Below are 22,263 nucleotides of genomic sequence, written 5' to 3'. Positions count from 1 at the left end.
TGTATGTTTTCTTTTTGCTGGTCTCTGTAAAAAAAAATAGATGTGAGTGGGTTACATTAAAATTCTAGGCCTATTTGAGTTATGTAAGCTGCACAAATGAACCGTTCACCCAGGGGATGGTGATACTGATAAGTGACTAAGGCCCTTATTCTGATTCACTCTCAAATTCCTTCTCAAATGGACAAAACCATGTGCACTGCAGGAGGGGCAGATGTAACTTGTGCAGCGAGAGTTAGATTTGGATGAGTTATTTTGTTTCTGTGCAGGGAAAATTCTGACTACTTTACTTTTACACTGCAATATAGATCTCACTTTGAAGTAAAACCCCACCCAAATCTAACTCTCTCTACACAAATTACATCTGTGCCACCTGCAGTGCACATGGTTTTGTCCATTTGAAAAGGAATTTGCCTCTGAGAGTGAACTAGAATAACCCCCTTAGTCACATTATAGTAGAACCAGTTTTGTCTGTGCCCCCCTTGTGTGCGTATTCATCTATGTTTCCCAGAAATGCAATATATTAACTAAATATGTGCCAAGTAACGAAGATACTGTACCCGGGACTCCAACTTTTGAATCTGCTTTTTCCCCCCTTTTAGTGCAATCTGCTCTGCTTCGTCCAGCCTCTTCTGTAGGTCTTTAATGGTCTGCTCCATATTCTTCTTCATTCTCTCCAAGTGAGAACTGGTATCTTGTTCTTTCTTTAGTTCTTCCGCCATCATGGCAGCCTTAAATGTAAATAAACTGTAATTTTCCTCGGAACATATGCATTGATTGATTGCAATATAGCAGTTCCCACAAATCAGGAAAGCTTTGTTGTCTGTAAAATAAGTTTTGCTGAACATTTCAGAAAATATGAGGTGACAAATCCGCTAACAAAAATTATGCATTTTTCCTTTAGCAAAAGTAATTCAAGAACAATTTTATATTTATTGTTGATGACAATTACCCAAAAAATAAAACATTTCTTCTAACTTGTAAATGAGCTGTCTTAAGAAGAGGTACAAATCACCTTTATATGAACATTCAATTTACGCAAGTACATATGAAAATAAATCACGACTGTCAGTTTACTAAAGCTCCCATTGTGTGAAATTACAAGGGAGGTGAATCCTAAGCAGTTTTGGAGCCTTTGGGATATATGCAGGCGTGTTTGTGGAAAGCATCGTGCAGATAATATAAATATAATATAATAGTGATCTGTGCATGCTTTTTTTTAAATGACAGGTTGGGCATTTTTATCTTTCTTTTATTTTGGTTTTGCATCACGATAGGACTGATGGGGATTGATCACATATTCTATTCAGAAGGTCAAACCAACATCTAGTGTATATACTGTGTTTTCAATTTAAAACCCGCTGTCAATCTTCAAGTGGGTTGTTCCTGTTTCAAAACACCAGCAAAACTGACATTTATTAAATTTACCCCTTCGTGTAGTTCAGCTTTTATTTTTCCCTCATTTATTTGAGCTGTGTTAATAATTTGTCTACAAATCAGCTTTAAGTGTAAAATGAGTAATTCATAGCAAATATTCGGATCTGGCGGGTATTGCACAGATGCAAGAAAGTGGCTGTGCAATATCGTACAACAATTCTCTGCTGGGAAGCATCTGTATCAAATAGACGCCTCCTGTCAGCATCTGGATCCAAGTTCAGCATCTAAAGATGCAGAATCAGATTAACATTGCAACCTTTGTAGGAACTCCTGTTCCAGGTCCAGGAAGTATGCGCCTGGCATCACCTACAAAACAGGAGCGCCACATTCCTGTTTGGTAGAACAGTCCAGGATGCTGACCCCAAATGCGGCATCAAGTCCATCATTCGGTGGCTAAGGGAGGGGTGGGGGGAGTTCTGCACATACATAAAGCCTCCCTCCTCCTAACCTCTTTTGATCCTCCTATCCTGCCTCCGTTCCCCTCCGTTCCTACTTATCCTGTTGTTTTTCGTACGTCCACCCACCTATTTTTAGTATGTTAACTCTTATGAGCAGGGCCCTCCTTCCTCACGTACTCACCCTACCTCATTACCTCACCTGTGCTCCTGTCCTGTTCTTCCCTTCCTCTACTTCATCTTCAGTCTCCTTGACAATTTTGACACCTACTTCTGAACTGATGCTGATTTTAGTTCGACCAGCTATACCCCTATTTATACTGTATCTTTCAACACACCCTGTATGTTACCTTGTAATTTGTTTTTTTTGTTTGCTATGTACAGCGCTGCGGACACTTTGCGGCGCCTTATAAATAAACGTACTACTACTACTACTACTAAAGCAGGTCATGCACATGGGCAAGAATTATACTTTTGTGTAGTAATCTGTATAAGGCTCATTATCCCCATCAAGAATACACTACGTAGTGCAACCACAAAGCACATGGGTTTATGTGGGGATTAGATGATTCAATAGGATGTATTGTGATTTCAGCATTAACACTATGAAATAAGTTGAATATGAAAGAAACATGTACAGAAAAGATGGAGACAGAAGAATATATAAAGTATAGTCTGCTAACATGACAGTAATTACATTAAGTAACAAATTCTATTTTAATAGGAAGCCTGATTCATTTGCATTTCTGAAATGTAGTTTATGTATGTTACTACTGAACCATTAAGGACAATACAGTTCTCATAATCATATATGAAGACATTGTCAGTGTTCATAATCCGTAAACACTGATCACAGTGAACTAAGTCTGTTAAGCAAGCAACGTGGTCATGAAAAATGCAAAATATGTCCCCAATCTTGGAATATATGTTTTGGATGTGGCCTAGACTCACATCAGTGATGGCTTTCTTGGCTTTATCTTCTGCATTTCGGCATTCCTGAATGGCCTCCTCTACTTCATTCTGCATATGAGACAAATCGCTTTCCAACTTCTTCTTCTGGTTGATCAGACTTGTGTTCTGTGCAGACATGGAGACAGAAATGTATTGGACCAGTGCAGTAGTTTGTGAGTTGTACAACGTGATGGATAATTCCTTTTACATAGAGGCGGAACTACCATTGGTGCAGCAGGTGCATTGCACCGGGGCCCCTGAGGATTAAGGGGCCCACTGTTGGCACCCACTGGTGCGCAGCATATTGTGAACTAGCAGTGGCGGATTCAGGGGGGGGGGCACCCGGGCACGTGCCCCTCCTGTCATTAATTTTGTATATGAGGACCAAAGCTTTCCAACGAGCCCAGCCCCATGTCTCTAGCCCCCCGGGAACCGGAGATATCGCCTGGCAAAGCTGTAACATTTTTTCCCCATAGGATAATATGGGACCCGTCAATTCCGACCCCCACCCAGTTCCGACAGCTGCCAGTTCCCCCCCTGGCATCACAGGAGCTTGTGATTGATGTTATTCAATTCCAAATCGCTGGGCCTTCAATATGATACCAGGATGGTCCATATTGGTCAATCGGTTCCAGAGATATAGCGTGATTTTTTTATTTTTGAAATGTAATTTCATGGCTGTTCATGTTCTTTGAGGGCAGATTACTCTGGAACCAAACATTCCAGTTTTACTGGACCAAAATCATTCAAAGCCCACTCAAAAGTTCTTCAATATGATACTTGTCTCATGTAAATGGGTCAGTTAGTTCCGAAGATATAGCCGGTTAAATGAGATAACTGGTTAAAGGGGGGGGGGGGGTGGTTTTCTCTCCCCCTCACACCAGAAAATGCAGAGACTAGGCTGGTGTAAAAGGGGCCAACCTGGGAATGCATTTTCTGGTGTGAAATGGGTATTATTTCGAATAGCTGGGACCTGCAGTGCTCGGAATACAGCCAGGCTCTGCCACTGTCAGTGGCTATCACTTCTGCCTGGCAGGGGCTGTCCCCCATTTACCACGAGCATGTATTCTCCGTTGGCAATGAGCATGTAATCCCACATGGCAACGAGCATGGAACCTCTGGCAATGAGCATGGAACCCTTGGCAATGAGCATGTAGATAAGTAGCACTTACTGTATGTAGCATAATTTTTAATAGGCATTATGGTGTTTGGCATAATACATAATGGACATCATGCCGTGTAACTTAATGTGCAATGGACATTATGGTGTAAATGTTTAATAACGCCTTTGGTGGACAATTGTCCCTGTTTATGAAGTTTATTGTGAATTTTGTCTTAATCTGTGTGGCATTATGTGAATTCTGGCTCAATCCGTGTGGCATTATGTGAATTCTGGCTCAATCCGTGTGGCATTATGTGAATTTTGTCTCAATCCGTGTGGCATTATGTGAATTTTGGCTCAATTTGTGTGGCATTATGTGAATTTTGGCTCAATCCATGTGGCATTATGTGAATTTTGGCTCAATCCATATGGTATCTTATGAATTTGGCTCAATCCGTGTGGCATTATGTGAATTTTGGCTCAATCCATATGGCATTTTATGAATTTGGCTCAATCCGTGTGGCATTATGTGAATTTTGGCTCAATCCATATGGCATCTTATGAATTTAACTCAATCCGTGAGGCATTATGTGAATTTTGGCTCAATCCATTTGGTATTATGTGAATTTTGACACAATCCATGTGGCATTATGTGAATTTTGACACAATCCATATGGCATTATGTGAATTTTGGCTCAATCCATTTGGCATTATGTGAATTTTGGCTCAATCCGTGTGGCATTATGTGAATTTTGACACAATCCATGTGGCATTATGTGAATTTTGGCTCAATCCATTTGGCATTATGTGAATTTTGGCTCAATCCGTGTGGCATTTTGAGAATTTTGACACAATCCATGTTGCATTTTGTGAATTTTGACACAATCCATGTTGCATTATGTGAATTTTGACACAATCCATGTGGCATTATGTGAATTTTGACACAATCCATGTGGCATTATGTGAATTTTGGCTCAATCCATTTGGCATTATGTGAATTTTGGCTCAATCCGTGTGTTATTATGTAAATTGTGGCTCAATCCGTGTGGCATTATGTGAATTTTGACACAATCCGTGTGGCATTATGTGAATTTTGGCTCATTCCATTTGGCATCATGTGTAAGGGGCAAGTATAATGGGGTCTAGTATTTTGTTGCATAATGTGTAGAAGTTGTATATGGTGTTGTACACTACACTCAAGGACATGCCCCCTGTTGAGTGGCCACACCCCCTTTTCCAGAGCGCGCCTTAGGCGCGCGCACAACTACATCCTTCACTTTTGTTGCCATGGTGGGCCTGCGTACTTTAAATGCCAGGGCCTATTTTTAATCCCATTCCCACCCTCTCTCTGCCGCTCTCTTAGCATATACACTGGCACCACTAACACTGGCCCTCCCCCACCTAAACCCTATTTTAGCATGGTGCCCCCCCTGTCATTTTATCCTGGATCCGCCCCTGTGAACTAGGGTTGGAATGGAGGAGGGGGCCCAAATTAATTTTGCCCCTGGGCCAACCACTCACAGGTTCCGCCACTGCTTTTACACATACATTTCATGGCAGTCATTCTACTAATCATAATTGTCTAATATCTAAGGTTCTTTAAGAGTGGACACAAGTGATTTAAGATAAGCTGTGAAAGTCAACAGGTACAGTTTGTGTTCAAATGAATTTATGCAGTGTGTATGAATACTCATTATTACTGAAAAAGTTTAATGACTAAGACTGGAGCCAAGGGAAAGCATTGGTAGGAAAACACTGATTGTAAACCTGTGAATGAAGCAAGTTGACTCTTTCTGTAGCTTCTAGGAGTTCCTGCTCTGCCAGCTTCCGTGCACGTTCTGTTTGGTCCAATGCCCCTCTCAGTTCTTCAAGCTCAGATTGAAGCAGATTGCTCCTCCGCTCATTGACTGCAGACTGTTCCTTCAGGTCCTCAGTAAGGTGCATTGAATCATCCAGTTGGACTTGCAGCTCCTAAATGCAACAAACAGCATTAAAAGATAGAAAAAACAATCTCAAGTGTCACTGGAAATTATAGACAAAACTGAAAAACAACTGTGTATTTATAGAGGCACTAAGTGATCGACACAACTGTAACCAGGAGGCTGGATCCTCCTTAAGTTAAAGGTAAAGGATCCAAAGATGTTTTTTATAGCTCTTTTTCAATGAAGGGGTACTGTCTTTCGAATTTGTGAAAGATGGCACTAACATTATTATTATTATTGTTTATTTATATGGCACCAAAAGAGTTCAGCAGTGCCTAACAATACATAAATGAGCAAAAACAAGAAAACAATGACTTACTGTACAAGGCAATTCAGAGTCAGGACATGAATAATAGTTATCAAAGTGGACAAGAAAAATTGAAATTATTTATGGTCAATTTAATAAGGAAAATCAGTGCTTGTGACCTCCAATTATAAAATATGTGGATAACCAAAATTAAATTCTGTTGCTCAGAGTCATCATAAAACTGGACCTAAGGATGACATATAAGCGCAACTTATTTCATTTAAAATAAAAATAAAAACCTGAAACTCTCTGTTACAAACTTTTGGCCCTGAAAGTATTCTGGTGTGCCTTGATCCAAAAAAGTTTGGGAACCACTGAGCTATTGTATTAAAGACATAACATACCCAATGCTATATTATACAGCATATAGAGCATAGTGTCATGTGGTGAGAAACACAGAACGCATTAGTTAGCTTTCATTGGGCATCTGAAAACCATCCATAAATTTGAGAGGCCACTGATATGATAGGTAATAATTACTATTTCCACTCCCTTAATCTCAGCCAATAAGCATTTATTCTGTATATTTTTATTATAATTATTATTTGTTATGAAAAATTATAAAAAAAAATATTTTGATGGTCCATATCCTTATCTTGATGAATGCCTGCCTGAACTGAACACACAACCTGCCATTCAATTCCATCAATACCTTGATCTGTGACTGTAGGTTCCGCATGGCTTTAGTTGCCTCTGTAGCCTGTCGGGTTGCATGGCTCAATTGAATTTCCATTTCATTTAGGTCTCCTTCCATTTTTTTCTTCAATCTAATTGCCTCATTTCTGCTCTTGGCTTCAGAGTCCAGGTTAGATTGCAGTGATTCAATCATACGCTGTTGGTTTCTCCTAATGTTTTACAAATAATTAATAACAGGGTAGCACATATAGCTTCACAATAAATGTAACACTATATACTGCTCGATAGAGCGAACACTTGTATTCATGTATGGTATATCCTGGACAAATTCATCAATCTTACCACCAAGTATTAATTAGTACAGTAGGTCCTATATCAGTTGTAAATATCGAATATCAATCCCAAATATGAGATGAATCTCCCATTGCTTCATATTTCTGATCGATACCAGACATTTATATCAGTACTTGTTTCCTAGCACGGTGCCAGCGATTTTAATTGTATCCATCAGGTCCAAAAAAATCGCATGCAACCAAATCGCATGCGATGCGATTGACGCGATTTTTACATTGGAACCAATGTAAAATGTTCCCTGAGACCCGATTTTACATTGGGCCCAATGTTAAATGCCCCCAGACCCCAATTTTCATTGTATACCCACCCTGATAGGTCAAATCCCCCCCCCCCATTGTTAACGCCACCCCACGATGAACGCCAACCCGAAGCGTGGCGAGCGCAGCGAGCCCGCGTGGGGCAGCAGTACGCGTCCTCCGACCTTTTCATACCCCCACTATCCACGTCGGCGTGGAGTTGATTTTATATAGTGTGGCGAGCCACCGAGCCCGAAGCGTGGCGAGCCCCGCGAGGGGACGCGCATTACTTCACAGATATTACGTGTCCGCTCGCCACGCTTCGGGCTCGGTGGCTCGCTGTGCTCAACACACTATATAAAATCAACTCCACGCCGACGTGGATAGTGGAGGTATGAAAAGGTCGGAGGACGCGTACCGCCGCCGCTTGCCACGCTTTGGGTTGGCGTTCATCGTGGGGTGGCTTAAACAATGGGGGGGCATTTGACATACAAATTACCCATCAGGGTGGGTATACAATAAAAAATCGGGTACATTGGCCCATTTAACATTGTTCCCTATATAAAATCGGGTCTGTCGCATTGGTCGCATTGTATGCCATTATAATGGCATACAATGGACCCGATTTTACATAGGAATTTAACATTGAGTACAATGCATTCAATGTTAAATCGTGTCGGTCGCATCGCATGGCATTATAATGGCATGCGATGGACCCGATTTTTTAATTGTCGGAAAAAGGCTAATAATAGCCCAAAATCACGTCAGTCGGGTCCATCGCATACTTTAACTTAAGGTATGCGATGACCCACGATGGGCGCCGTGCTAGGAAACAAGTACCTTTATATCTGCTATATCCTTCTTATGCAGCTGTGTTTAACACTTATACTTGGTGTTAAGATTAATATGCCTGCTTCAAAGGCTCAATTATCGTCCCGGTTCCCAAGAGCTCAACTGCGAAAGACCTCAATGACTACAGGCCGATTGCACTAACATCAGTGGTCATGAAAGTGCTTGAACGTATGGTGCTGAACCACCTGAGAGTTGTTACAAATGCTCACCTCGACCCCCTGCAGTTTGCCTACCGAGCAAACAGAAGTGTCGAGGATGCAGTCAACCTAGGGCTGCACCACATTCTACAGCACCTGGACAGTCCAGGCACCTATGCAAGGATACTATTTGTTGATTTCAGCTCGGCATTCAACACTATCATCCCTCACATCCTGGAGCCAAAACTCTGTTCACTAGGAGTCCCAGAACCTACATGCTCCTGGATCACTGACTTCCTGACTGAAAGGAAACAGGCGGTGAAAGCAGGCGCATTCATGTCAAACACATGCACAATTAGCACCGGTGCCCCTCAAGGATGTGTCCTCTCCCCCCTGCTCTTCTCCCTCTACACAAACGACTGCACCTCAGCAGAACAGTCAGTAAAAATTATAAAATTTGCAGACGACACAACGGTTATCGGCCTAATCATGGATGGAAACGAGTCGGCATACAGACGGGAGGTGGATCGGCTAACTAAATGGTGTAGCGGAAACAACCTTGACCTCAACCCCCTCAAAACGGTGGAGATGGTGGTGGACTTCAGAAGGAAACCAAATGCCATGCACCCACTCATAATATCTGACAGAGTAGTGTCGAGGGTCGACTCCTTCAAATTCCTAGGAACAAAGATTTCCTGCGACCTCAAATGGGGTCCCAACATCATTACAACTGTCAAGAAGGCTCAGCAGCGGTTGTTCTTCCTGAGGCAACTCAAGAAATTCAACATCCCGCAGGAGCTGCTGCTCATCTTCTACACTGCCATAGTAGAGTCTGTCCTTTGCTCCTCGATCACAATCTGGTTCGGAGGAGCAAACGAGAATGACAGACGAAGGTTGCAAAGAGTGGTGAGGATGGCAGAAAAGATCATTGGGGCGGAGCTCCCCACTGCCCAAGAACTATACCTAGCCAGGGTCAATAAGCGTGCAGGAAAGATCTTGGCGGACAAGCTACACCCTGGCCACAACCTGTTTGAACCCCTTCCGTCAGGCAGACGTTTTAGGTCCATCCCAGCAAAGACGACAAGAACTACAAAAGGCTTCTTCCCAATAGCTGTCCACCAACTAAACCGTATTGGACGTACCAAATACTAACTCGAACTGTTCTAGATATATGTGAAATGTATGTGATGTATGTTTATGCCTCTCTTTCCACCCCCTTTGTGTTCCCTGATTGATGCTGCACTGTTACCACAAAAAATTCCAAGCAAACGCAAGTATACCTGGCCAATAAAGATGATTCTGATTCTGATATATTTGTAACAGCTTTACAAGGATACATACATTTGCTGATTGCCATATGTCCTGGCCCATGGCAAAACAAGATATGCAGATACATATTGATTAAGGGTTAACTTTTACTACCTCTATACAATAATTAATTAAGACATACAGTACATTTAATACAATTATCAAATATAATAGTTTTAAGACATAATACCTTATATTTTCCATCTCTTCCTCTTTTTCAGATAGTTTTCTCTCAAACTCTGCTTTTATTTGAGATAGTTCCAGCTGAAATCTGAGGGTTTTGCTTTCTTCATGCTCAAGGGCACCCTTAGGAAGACGGTAAATAAAAGTATTATAATCTATTAACGGGCTGTTTTTTATAGTCTAAAAATTGTGTGAAACTATAAAGTGTATTCTCTAATAGTGTAATGAGTAATGAGAGTAACAACAAATTTTCTGGGCAGTATGTATTGCGTTGCGAGTCCAGCGGGTCGGGGTGACACCGACTGAACGCAGAGTTTAAAGGGGCATGTAAATGACATACTGCAGCAACAGCAGTTTGTGGATCTAGTTGCAGGTTAATGCAGATAATGATGCTAAACTGATGCAACCACAGAGATATTAGCCACAGCCACAGGATAAGGTTTAGGGTACGTCTCACCAGAATAGCCACATTGCCGAAGCCTCGATTGTCATCATTGTAAGTATCTCTACATTGAATCCGTGTCCCTTTGCTTAACCCCTTCCTGACAGAGCCAGTTTTTGCGTTCCTGACAGAGCCCTTTTTTTCAAATCTGACATGTCTCACTTAAGTGGGGATAACTTTTTTTTGCTTTTACTTATCCCAGTGATTTTGAGATTGTTTTTTCGTGACACATTGTACTTCAAATTAGTGGTAAATTTGGGTCGATACAGTCTGTGTTTTTTTGTGAAAAATACCAAAATGTCGTAAAAAAATGGAAAATTTAGCAATTTGCAAAATGTTAAATTTTCTGCTTGTGAGACAAATAATCATACCACTCAAAATAGTTAATAACTAACATAGACCATATGTCTACTTTATGTTTCCATCATTATTTCAACTTCCTTTTAATTTTTTTGGACACTAGGAGGCTTACAATATGAATAGCAAATTCTCAAATTTTCAAGAAAATTTCAAACACTGATTTTTTTAGGGACCAGTTCAGTTCTGATGTGACTTTGAGGGACTTGTATGTGAGACACCCCCATAAATGATACCATTTCAAAAACTGCACCCCTCACAGTATTCAAAACAGCATTTTGGAAGTTTGTTAACCCTTTAGGTGTTTCACAGGAATTAAAACAAAGTGTAGGTGAAATTTCAAAATTTCATTTTTTTTTGCAGATTTGCAATTTTAATACATTTTTCTAAGGAACACAGTACATTTTACTAGAGAAATGTGACTAAAAATTGATTCCCCCAATTCTTTTGTTTTCATAAATATCCTATATGTGGCCCTAGTGTGCACGTTGACCAAACCACAGGCTTCATAATAGAAGGAGCACCTACTTGATTTTGGAGCCTCCTTTTTATGAGATTATTTTTTAGGCACCATATAGGTTTCTAGGCACCATAAGATGCTAAAATTTAGGAACCCCCCCACAAGTGACCCCATTTTGCAAACTACACCCCTCAGGGAATTCATCTAGGGGTATAGTGTACATTTCAAACCCCCAGGGGTTTCACCAATTTTGATACAACTGGGCAGTGAAAATGAAAAATTACATTTTTTTACACAAAAATGCAGTTCTGGCTCAAAATTTTTCATTTTCAGAAGGTATGAAGGAGACAAAGCACCCCAAAATCTGTGCCCCAATTTCTCCCGAGTACGGCAATGCCTCACATGTGACCAAAAAATACCATTTGGGTGCATGGCAGGACTCAGAAGGGAAGGAGTGATTTTTGGATTTTGCAGCTCAGATTCTGGTGGAATTTTGGTGGGTGCTATGTCGCATTAGCAAGACCCCCCAAGCACCAATACAGTGGAACCCCCCCACAAGTGACCCCATTTTGCAAACTACACCCCTCAGGGAATTGATCTAGGGGTATAGTGTACATTTCAAACCCCCAGGGGTTTCACCAATTTTGATACAACTGGGCAGTGAAAATGAAAAATTACATTTTTTTACACAAAAATGCAGTTCTGGCTCAAAATTTTTCATTTTCAGAAGGTATGAAGGAGAAAAAGCACCCCAAAATATGTGCCCCAATTTCTCCCGAGTACGGCAATGCCTCACATGTGACCAAAAAATACCAGTTGGGTGCATGGCAGGACTCAGAAGGGAAGGAGTGATTTTTGGATTTTGCAGCACAGATTTTGGTGGAATGAATGGTGGGGGTGCTATGTTGCACCAATACAGTGGAACCCCCCCACAAGTCACCCCATTTTGCAAAGTACACCCCTCAGGGAATTCATCTAGGGGTATAGTGTACATTTCAAACCCCCAGGGGTTTCACCAATTTTTATACAAGTGGGCAGTGAAAATGAAAAATTACATTTTTTTACACAAAAATGCAGTTCTGGCTCAAAATTTTTCATTTTCAGAAGGTATGAAGGAGAAAAAGCACCCCAAAATATGTGCCCCAATTTCTCCCGAGTACGGCAATGCCTCACATGTGACCAAAAAATACCAGTTGGGTGCATGGCAGGACTCAGAAGGGAAGGAGTGATTTTTGGATTTTGCAGCTCAGATTCTGGTGGAATTTTGGTGGGTGCTATGTCGCATTAGCAAGACCCCCCAAGCAGCAATACAGTGGAACCCCCCCACAAGTGACCCCATTTTGCAAACTACACCCCTCAGGGAATTCATCTAGGGGTATAGTGTACATTTCAAACCCCCAGGGGTTTCACCAATTTTGATACAAGTGGGCAGTGAAAATGAAAAATTACATTTTTTTACACAAAAATGCAGTTCTGGCTCAAAATTTGTCATTTTCAGAAGGTATGAAGGAGAAAAAGCACCCCAAAATATGTGCCCCAATTTCTCCCGAGTACGGCAATGCCTCACATGTGACCAAAAAATACCAGTTGGGTGCATGGCAGGACTCAGAAGGGAAGGAGTGATTTTTGGATTTTGCAGCTCAGATTCTGGTGGAATTTTGGTGGGTGCTATGTCGCATTAGCAAGACCCCCCAAGCACCAATACAGTGGAACCCCCCCACAAGTGACCCCATTTTGCAAACTACACCCCTCAGGGAATTCATCTAGGGGTATAGTGTACATTTCAAACCCCCAGGGGTTTCACCAATTTTGATACAAGTGGGCAGTGAAAATGAAAAATTACATTTTTTTACACAAAAATGCAGTTCTGGCTCAAAATTTTTCATTTTCAGAAGGTATGAAGGAGAAAAAGCACCTCAAAATCTGTGCCCCAATTTCTCCCGAGTACGGCAATGCCTCACATGTGACCAAAAAATACCAGTTGGGTGCATGGCAGGACTCAGAAGGGAAGGAGTGATTTTTGGATTTTGCAGCTCAGATTCTGGTGGAATTTTGGTGGGTGCTATGTCGCATTAGCAAGACCCCCCAAGCACCAATACAGTGAAACCCCCCCACAAGTGACCCCATTTTGCAAACTACACCCCTCAGGGAATTCATCTAGGGGTATAGTGTACATTTCAAACCCCCAGGGGTTTCACCAATTTTGATACAAGTGGGCAGTGAAAATGAAAAATTACATTTTTTTTACACAAAAATGCAGTTCTGGCTCAAAATTTTTCATTTTCAGAAGGTATGAAGGAGAAAAAGCACCCCAAAATCTGTGCCCCAATTTCTCCCGAGTACGGCAATGCCTCACATGTGACCAAAAAATACCAGTTGGGTGCATGGCAGGACTCAGAAGGGAAGGAGTGATTTTTGGATTTTGCAGCTCAGATTCTGGTGGAATTTTGGTGGGTGCTATGTCGCATTAGCAAGACCCCCCAAGCACCAATACAGTGGAACCCCCCCACAAGTGACCCCATTTTGCAAACTACACCCCTCAGGGAATTCATCTAGGGGTATAGTGTACATTTCAAACCCCCAGGGGTTTCACCAATTTTGATACAAGTGGGCAGTGAAAATGAAAAATTACATTTTTTTACACAAAAATGCAGTTCTGGCTCAAAATTTTTCATTTTCAGAAGGTATGAAGGAGAAAAAGCACCCCAAAATCTGTGCCCCAATTTCTCCCGAGTACGGCAATGCCTCACATGTGACCAAAAAATACCAGTTGGGTGCATGGCAGGACTCAGAAGGGAAGGAGTGATTTTTGGATTTTGCAGCACAGATTTTGGTGGAATGAATGGTGGGTGCTATGTTGCACCAATACAGTGGAACCCCCCCACAAGTCACCCCATTTTGCAAAGTACACCCCTCAGGGAATTCATCTAGGGGTATAGTGTACATTTCAAACCCCCAGGGGTTTCACCAATTTTGATACAAGTGGGCAGTGAAAATGAAAAATTACATTTTTTTACACAAAAATGCAGTTCTGGCTCAAAATTTTTCATTTTCAGAAGGAATGAAGGAGAAAAAGCACCCCAAAATATGTGCCCCAATTTCTCCCGAGTACGGCAATGCCTCACATGTGACCAAAAAATACCAGTTGGGTGCATGGCAGGACTCAGAAGGGAAGGAGTGATTTTTGGATTTTGCGGCTCAGATTCTGGTGGAATGAATGGTGGGTGCTATGTGGCATTAGCAAGACCCCCGAAGCACGGTGAAATTATGAACCTAATAATCCATAGATGTGTGGTATATTTTAAAACACTCCTTTATACATAGGCCGGGTTTGTCGGGGCAAGTGTCACACTGGAAAATAGTTTGCTTTCTTATTCCCTTTTTATAGCAAACTTTGCACCTTTTTTGTGTCCTGCCCTTTTTTCCAGTGGAGGGGATTTCATCAGGAAAATGCTGCCCTGGTACAATACGGGGGCCAGTACTAGAAGTACTGGGGCCCTCTGCCTGCTGGTTCCCAAATATTAGGCCCTTTATGACTTCCTCTTGAAAGTGCATAAATGTCCCCCTCTGGCCGGTAGAACGGAATAGCACGTAAGCGTTATACAGTGCCATCTGGATGATATACACGGCCAGCTTCTTGTACCAGATTTTTGTTTTCCGCAGGGCACTGTACGGCTTCAGTACCTGATCTGAAAGATCCACTCCGCCCATGTACCTATTGTAATCCAGGATACAATTAGGTTTTGAGGTGTGGGTACTGGTACCTCGTACAGGGACGGAGGTGGTACTGTCTCCGTGAATTGTTGTCAGTATAAGGACATCCCTCTTGTCCTTATATTTGACCAACAACATATTTTCGGTGCATATTCCCCTGCTTTCACCCCTTCTCATTACTTGGGCAATGTGCGTTTTTGGGAGGCCTCTTTGGTTCTTGCGCACAGTACCGCAAGCTGCTGTACCTCTTGAACCAAGGGCCTTAAACAGGGGGATGCTAGTGTAAAAGTTATCCACATAGAGGTGATAACCTTTATCCAGGAAGGGGTGCACTAAATCCCAGACAATTTTTCCACTAACACCTACGAGGGAGGGGGGGCATTCTGGCGGTTCAATTCTTGAATCCTTCCCTTCATATACCCTAAACCTGTGAGTGTACCCTGAGGTGCTTTCACACAGCTTATACATTTTTATGCCATAGCTTGCCCTCTTACTGGGAATGTACTGGCGGAATGTAACCCTTCCTTTAAAATGTATAAGGGACTCGTCTATGCAAATGAATTTATCTGGGATGTACATGTCTTCAAATTTGGCACTGAAATGATCAATGACCGGCCTGACTTTGAATAGCCGGTCAAAGGTGGGATCATCTCTGGGTGGGCACTGTGCATTATCGTTGTAATGCAAAAATTTAAGGATCGTCTCAAATCGAGCCCGGGGCATGGCCATACGGTAAAATGGGGTGCTGTACAGAACATCTGTACTCCAATATTGCCTAATTTCTGGCTTTTTTACTATGCCCATATGAAACACCAGACCCCAAAACGTCATCATCTCTACTGCATCTACAGGGGTCCACCTATCAAATGATGACGTGGGGTTTTGAGCAATAAACTGCTGGGCATATAAATTAGTTTGGTCCACCATTAAATTTATAAAATCATCAGAGAAAAATAATTTGAAAAAGTCAATTTCTCTGAGACCTGTGGAATCAAATTGGATTCCTGGCATGGCCAAAAACTCAGGAACCTGGGGCTCAAAATTGTCTGGTGGTGGGGTCCATACGAGATCAATTATTGGGGGGGGGGTCTCAGCTGCTCTACGGGGGCGTCTTTGAGGGGGTCCCTCATCACCAGAGGAGGAAGAGGAGCTTAAGGCGAATCCTTCAAATTCCCCGCTTGCATCACTGGCTGTGTCAGAGTCAGAAGCAAGCATGGCATATGCCTCCTCCGCTGAATACATTCTTCTGGATGACTGGGATGACATTTGGGATGACATTTGGGATGCCATTTTTATTTTTGTGTTACTGGTAATGAAATGTTTCAACACGTGTATAGTGTAGGGGGGGGTACAAACTTTATTTCAACCCGGGGGGTATGTAGTGTGTAGTGTGTATGTAGTGCAGAAAAAAAAAATACTTTATACAAAAAAAAAAAATTGAAGGGGTTAAAAAAAAAAAAAATGGAAGGGGTTAAAAAAAAAATGGAAGGGGTTAAAAAAAAAATTGAAGGGGTTAAAAAAAAAAATTGAAGGGGTTAAAAAAAAAAAAAAAAGGTCCTGCGCCAAAAATTGAGCACAGATGTTGGTCAGTAACGTCCGTCACTGAACAGCGCTCAAAGGCAACAGGAATTTGATCAAAAAAAAAAAAAAAAATAGATCAACCCTGTGCCGAAAAAGATGATCAGTGATGTACGTCACTGATCAGCGCACAGCGGCCACAGGACACCCACAAAATCACAGTGTGTGTAAAAAAAAAATTAAAAAAAGACCCCACAGCACACACACAAAAAAAAAAGGTGATCAGTGATGCGACACTGATTACCAGTGAGGGGCAGCAGGTGCACAACCTTTGTTGCAACTGACAGTGCAATTGGCAGGTATATATAAAAAAAAAAAACCTCTGCACCCCCAAAAACTTGCTGATCACCTCAGATATAGTGATCAGCACAAAAGGCGGGGGCAGCAGACACAAAATTTAGCACTCTCTATCACTCTCTGTCTCTATCTCTCTATCTCTCACTATCTAACACTCTATGACACTGCAGCAGCAGCAGTGACAGGTATATATATATATATATAAAAAAAAACCTGCGCCCCCAAAAAGTTGCTGATCAGTTAATTTATACTGATCAGCACAAAAGGGGGGGCAGCAGTCAGTTATATAAAAAATATATAGCACAATCTGTCACTATCTCTATCTCTCTCTCTCTATCTCTCTCTATCTCTCTATCTATAACTATCACACTGCAGCAGCACAAAATATAGCACTCTCTGTCACTAGGCCTCTCTCTCTCTATCTCTCTCTATCTCTCTCTATCTCTCTCTATCTCTCTCTCTCTATGTCTCTATCTATAACTATATCACACTGCAGCAGCACAAAATATAGCACTCTCTGACACTATCTCTCTCTATCTCTCTCTATCTATCTCTCTCTATCTAACGCTATTACACTGCAGCAGCACAAGTTCACAACACAGGAAATCACAAGTAACAGGATCCAGGAAGCATCCAGCACACTACAAGCAGTGATGAAGCAGTGATCAGGCAAGGTATTTGCAAGGATCAGGTAAGTATTTGGCAAGGTTCAGGTCAGTATACTGCGGCAGCTAGGCACGGTGACCGCACTGCACGCAATTCCAGACCGGAATGGCGTCTGCAGTGCAGTCACCGTTAGTTTAAATCCCCCTCCTTGGCTGTGATTGGTCCGTCGGTCCGACGAACCAATCACGGCCTTTGGGGGCGGGCGGGGTGAGGTGGGGTGACACCAGTGTCACCCTTACACCCCGCGGTGATTGGTGCTGTACTTTACAGCACCAATCACCTCCGATCGCGTGTCACCGGCGAACGTTATTCGCCGGTGACACAGAAAACGCTGTAATTGGCTGTTCACACTGAACAGCCAATCACAGCGATCGCCGACGGGGGGGCGGCATCGCAGCCCCCCCTGGGCATGCACGGACATGTCTGCTGTCAGGGACAGCAGACATGTTGAAACTGTCACCGCGTCTATAGACGCGGTGACAGTTACAAGCCATGACGTACATTTACGCCATGTGTCGGGAAGTACTTCCCGACCATGACGTAAATGTACGTCAATTGTCGGGAAGGGGTTAATGTCGGCATTTTGAATAATGGCGTTCTGCCAACAAACAATGCTTGTTACTCCCTATCCTGAATTAGTGGGGTTGCAAACAATTTCTTGCCTTGTTCCAACATACTGAAGCTCCCTCAGGCCTTGTATTCTATATTAGTATCCAAAATAAGTAAGCAGAGTAGTTAAGGATTATCCCTATTGGTTTGTATTACAGCAGTCACCAACTGAGTAGTACAGGGAGCTTCAGTATACCAGAAAAGGTGATAATTTGTCTGCTTCATTAACATGAGGTCCCTTATACAGTTCCACTACGATGTCCACAAATGTCTTGTTATACCCCTGGGTAGGGGATTTATTTACTAGTCAGGGATTTTTTGAATGGTACTGATTCGAATTGTAAATTAAATAAACTAGGGTTTTACTGTGTACTTTCATATTCATGCTAGTGGAAACTTCATTTATTTACCTTATACCTGTATGGTAATATATTATTGATATGTAACGTGCTATCTAGCGGTTATTGTGTGCATTCTATGTTTATACCCCTTTTACACCAAGGGATAACCCAGGTTGGACCCAGGTCAGCTTTGGTGTAAAAGGGGCCAACCCAGGTCCAGTAACACTGGTCTCCTACCCAGGTCCTGACCAAGGTTGAACCTGGGTCGTGGGCGGTGTTAATTTTTCCCAACCCAGGTTGGGACATCCGGGTAGTGCTGAATGCATACCAGAAGTGCCAAAAGCCTTTCCACAGTGCGCCACACTGGCAAAAGACAGCAGGCAGGAAGGATACGGGCAGTGCACACAGAAATCATATTTGGATAATTGGATGCAGTATCATTCATATTTCTTTTTTTGGGGGGGGAGCACGTGGGAGATATTCGGTCTGCTGCTGCAGAGGAAGGGGCTGGGGAGAGCACATGGGTGATGCAGCACTTTTATACCACTATGTGTCCTTGAGCACTGAATAAAACTTTTTGAAAAATATTTTACAAAATAAACAAACCAACATTTTCAATGCTAACTAGTCATATCTTTTAATTTTAAATCATTGAGGAAAGGTTGGATGGCAGTTTATCAGTCCTAAAATGGACATTTTTAATGTCATCCATAGGGAAAAGCAGAGCTCACCTAGGTTCAGTGTAAACGGCGCAGACCTGGGTCACTGTGTAAATGGGGTATGAAGCTGGGTCTAACCCTGGAAACTCCAGGGTCCGACCAGGGATTTTGGTGTAAAAGGGGTATTAGATAAATGTGATGTTCTCACCTCAGCTTCCTCCAAGGCCATCTGCACCTCTGACTTTTCCTGTTCCACTTGTTTCTTCACCTTATCTATTTCATGTAAATTCTTATTGCTCTCACTGACCTGGTCTGTCAGGTCTGAAATCTCCTCTGAAAAGAAATATATATATTTATTTGTATCCTTGGTATATGATCCACCTATTGCAATACAACAGAATGCAGATAGACAGTTCTATTTGACACTTGCCTGTTAAAGTAACGGTAACTGGTCTGCTAAATGTGTTACAGGTGTAAATGTCCTTTAGTGTAAACTAAATGTACCGTATATAGTCGAGTAAAAGCGACCCAAATATAAGCCGAGGCACCTAATTTTACAGCAAGAAACTGGGAAAACGTATTGACTCGAGTATAAGCCTAGGGTGGGAAATGCAGCAGTCAACTGACAATTTCAAATCCTGCCGCCATGGATTAGAATAAAATCACTGCAAATATGGGTAACTGGAAACACCAGTACTTCTGCCAGGTGAAGGCTCCCATGCATCAGAGATGTACTTGGGGCAATGGGCTAATGCTAGCTAGAAAGTATGACAGGAGCACTAACTGTCTTCAGAACACACAGAGAAGCAACCTGACTGTCAGGATCTTGTCATAGGGGGCTTGAGCACAGCAGGCAAGCCCCCTGTGACAAGATTCTGACAGTCAGGTTGCCTCTCTGTGTGTTCTGAAGACAGATAGTGCTCCTGTCATTAATAAAATTTATACATAGAGCACAGCAGCCAAACCAGCAAGTGAGGCAGTAATGACTGTAAGATGAGGAGGATATGCTGCACTGTACCAAGGTCATTTAGGGCAACAGCAGAGTATAACAGCAGTAGATGTGACAACTAGGCTCCTCAGAATCTCATAGGGCATCAGATATGCCTCCTGATGGCAGCAGGGCACTCAAGGTGCCTCCAGACCCCAGGGTCTAAGCACACCAGCAGCCTATGTGTAAAGGTGGTGCAAGCCACCTCCAATATGGCCGACGCTAGTCTTCTGGGAAAAGGGAGACCTGGAGATATAAACTCCAGTCTACCCGCTAGTGGCACCGATGTGGGGCAGAAGGAGTCACCTAAGGAGTGGACGGGGGATCAGCTTATCCCTCACAGCAGGTCCCAGCTGTTAGGAAGCTCCGGATTGCCGTGCACGGCCGTGGACCACCATATGGAGCTCTGGAGGCAAATGCGGGGCACACGAGTCCCCGACTCGGCAGAACGGGGAGGCCGCAACATGCAGGGACAAGTCACATCATCTCCTCCTCCGCGGCTGATTCCCCCTTGAACCGGACAGCTGGAACAGCTGGTATGCAGCAGCCGGGGGCTAGATAGAGGGTGGATGTGATGGGGAAATGGTTAAAGAGCAGGAGCTCTGCTGAGTCATTCGAGTATAAGCCGAGGAGGGCTTTTTTTAGCATAAAAAATGTGCTGAAAAACTCGGCTTATACTCGAGTATATACGGTAAGCTCTCATCGCCATTTATTTCCTGTCTGCTAAATTCCTGCCCATCATAGGCTACATACAGTACCTTGCAGGTTCTTGTTCTCCCGTTTTAAAGTTTCTAAATTATCCAACACTTCTTCATAGGCATTCCTCAACTTGAACAGCTCTGTGCTTAGGCCGCGGGCCTCCTTCTGTGAGACCTCAAGCTCAGCCTGGGCCTCCTCATACTTCTGCTTCCAGTCAGCTATAACTTTGTCAAAGTTTCGCTGCTTCTTGTCCATGGCAGCGGCAGCAGCATTAGACCTCTCCAGATCAATCATCATGTCCTCTAGCTCACTCTGCAGACGGTGCTTGGTCTTCTCCAGGGAAGCACACTTAGCATTTGCTGCCTCCACCGCTTCTTCAGCCTCCTGAAGACGTATAGCTAGCTTTTTCCTATATACATAGGATTGAAAGAAGTACAATAAAGATCTCAAATATATAATTTCTATTCTTAATTTTGCTATGTTATGTTTTAAATTGAAGTTGAACTATAATATTTTTGATGGAGAGAAAGCTTGGAGAGATACACTGGAGAGAGTTAATTTACCAACCAATCAGATCTTAATTCTCAGTTTTCAGCTCAGCTTGTAAAGTGATAGTTAGTAATTGATTGGCTGGACTTTATCTCTTGCCAAGCTTGAGACATTTTTCCCCTATTTCTCCAATATAAAGTAATGTGCAGTTCTATAGGCAGTTAGATACATGTGGTTAGGGGAAGAGGCCAATAGCGCCCATCTCATCTCATTCAGTCATTCTGTTGGCAGTAACCAAGACATATACTGTCATTTAAAGCTCTGCTGTTCTCGATCAGTGGCAGAAATGCCTTTTACAACAGTGCAGAAGGTCAGCATCTCAGAACAGTGGTGGGAGCTGTACGGGATGAGTTCATTGCTATTGTGACTGGAATTCTACTTTTGCCAGAAGGATGTTACCACTGATTTATACATCAGTTGCTGATGACTGTCATATTGTAGAAGTGCACACTGGGTGTTAATTAGCAATATGTAATATAGTGATCATGCCCTATTGCTACAGGTAAATATATACAGCATACTTTGCTTCCTCTAATTCCTCTGTCCTCTGAATAGCATCTGTTTCGTATTTGTTTCTCCACAGAGCCACCTCGGCATTGCACTTGGACAGACATCTCTGGAGTTCACCTTTAGCTTCTTGTTCTTCATCAAATTGCTCACGTAGGAGCTCGCAGTCATGTCTGGAAGACTGCAGAGCATGAGCCAGTGCATTTTTGGCCTGTGGGGAAAAATCAGTAGCTAATTGTACGTGCCTCCCATTCTGCAAATTGCCAAATGGACAGTCTCATTCTTTACAGCAGCATCAACATCAACCTCTGCTCTCCTGATATAAGAGTTTCCAGGGCAGAGGGTCATTGCTCTTGATGGGAATAGTTGCCCAAGTGATAGGCTGGGGTGTGGGCTATGGTAGGAACCACTGGAGCTTTGTAAAGAGTTTGTGGTATGCTGTGACATCTGTATGCTGCAATGCTGTAACCTTCCTTGCTAATTCCTTGATTACCTGGCCTGCTACAAAATAAAGACCAAG

At 42.6% G+C, this 22,263-nt stretch overlaps 1 protein-coding gene across 1 annotated transcript in view; it reads right to left on the bottom strand.

The window, feature by feature from the left end:
- The window catches only part of MYH15 (myosin heavy chain 15), a 64,177-nt gene that overhangs the window by 3,794 nt on the left and 38,120 nt on the right, over window positions 1-22,263 (bottom strand). Inside the window, exons 31-38 of the mRNA XM_083170789.1 lie at window positions 21,758-21,954; window positions 20,747-21,096; window positions 19,209-19,333; window positions 9,885-10,000; window positions 6,824-7,016; window positions 5,650-5,853; window positions 2,781-2,906; window positions 558-728 (exon numbers count right to left, since the gene is read on the bottom strand). Of these exons, the coding sequence (XP_083026915.1) occupies window positions 558-728; window positions 2,781-2,906; window positions 5,650-5,853; window positions 6,824-7,016; window positions 9,885-10,000; window positions 19,209-19,333; window positions 20,747-21,096; window positions 21,758-21,954 (1,482 nt within the window). The remainder of the gene's footprint in view (window positions 1-557; window positions 729-2,780; window positions 2,907-5,649; window positions 5,854-6,823; window positions 7,017-9,884; window positions 10,001-19,208; window positions 19,334-20,746; window positions 21,097-21,757; window positions 21,955-22,263) is intronic.

Source organism: Crinia signifera, chromosome 2 (assembly GCF_055691185.1).
Source record: "Crinia signifera chromosome 2, ASM5569118v1, whole genome shotgun sequence".
Taxonomy (NCBI): domain Eukaryota; kingdom Metazoa; phylum Chordata; class Amphibia; order Anura; family Myobatrachidae; genus Crinia; species Crinia signifera.
The sequence above is the reverse complement of the archived record's forward strand: the minus strand, read 5'-3'. Positions and strand labels throughout refer to the sequence as shown.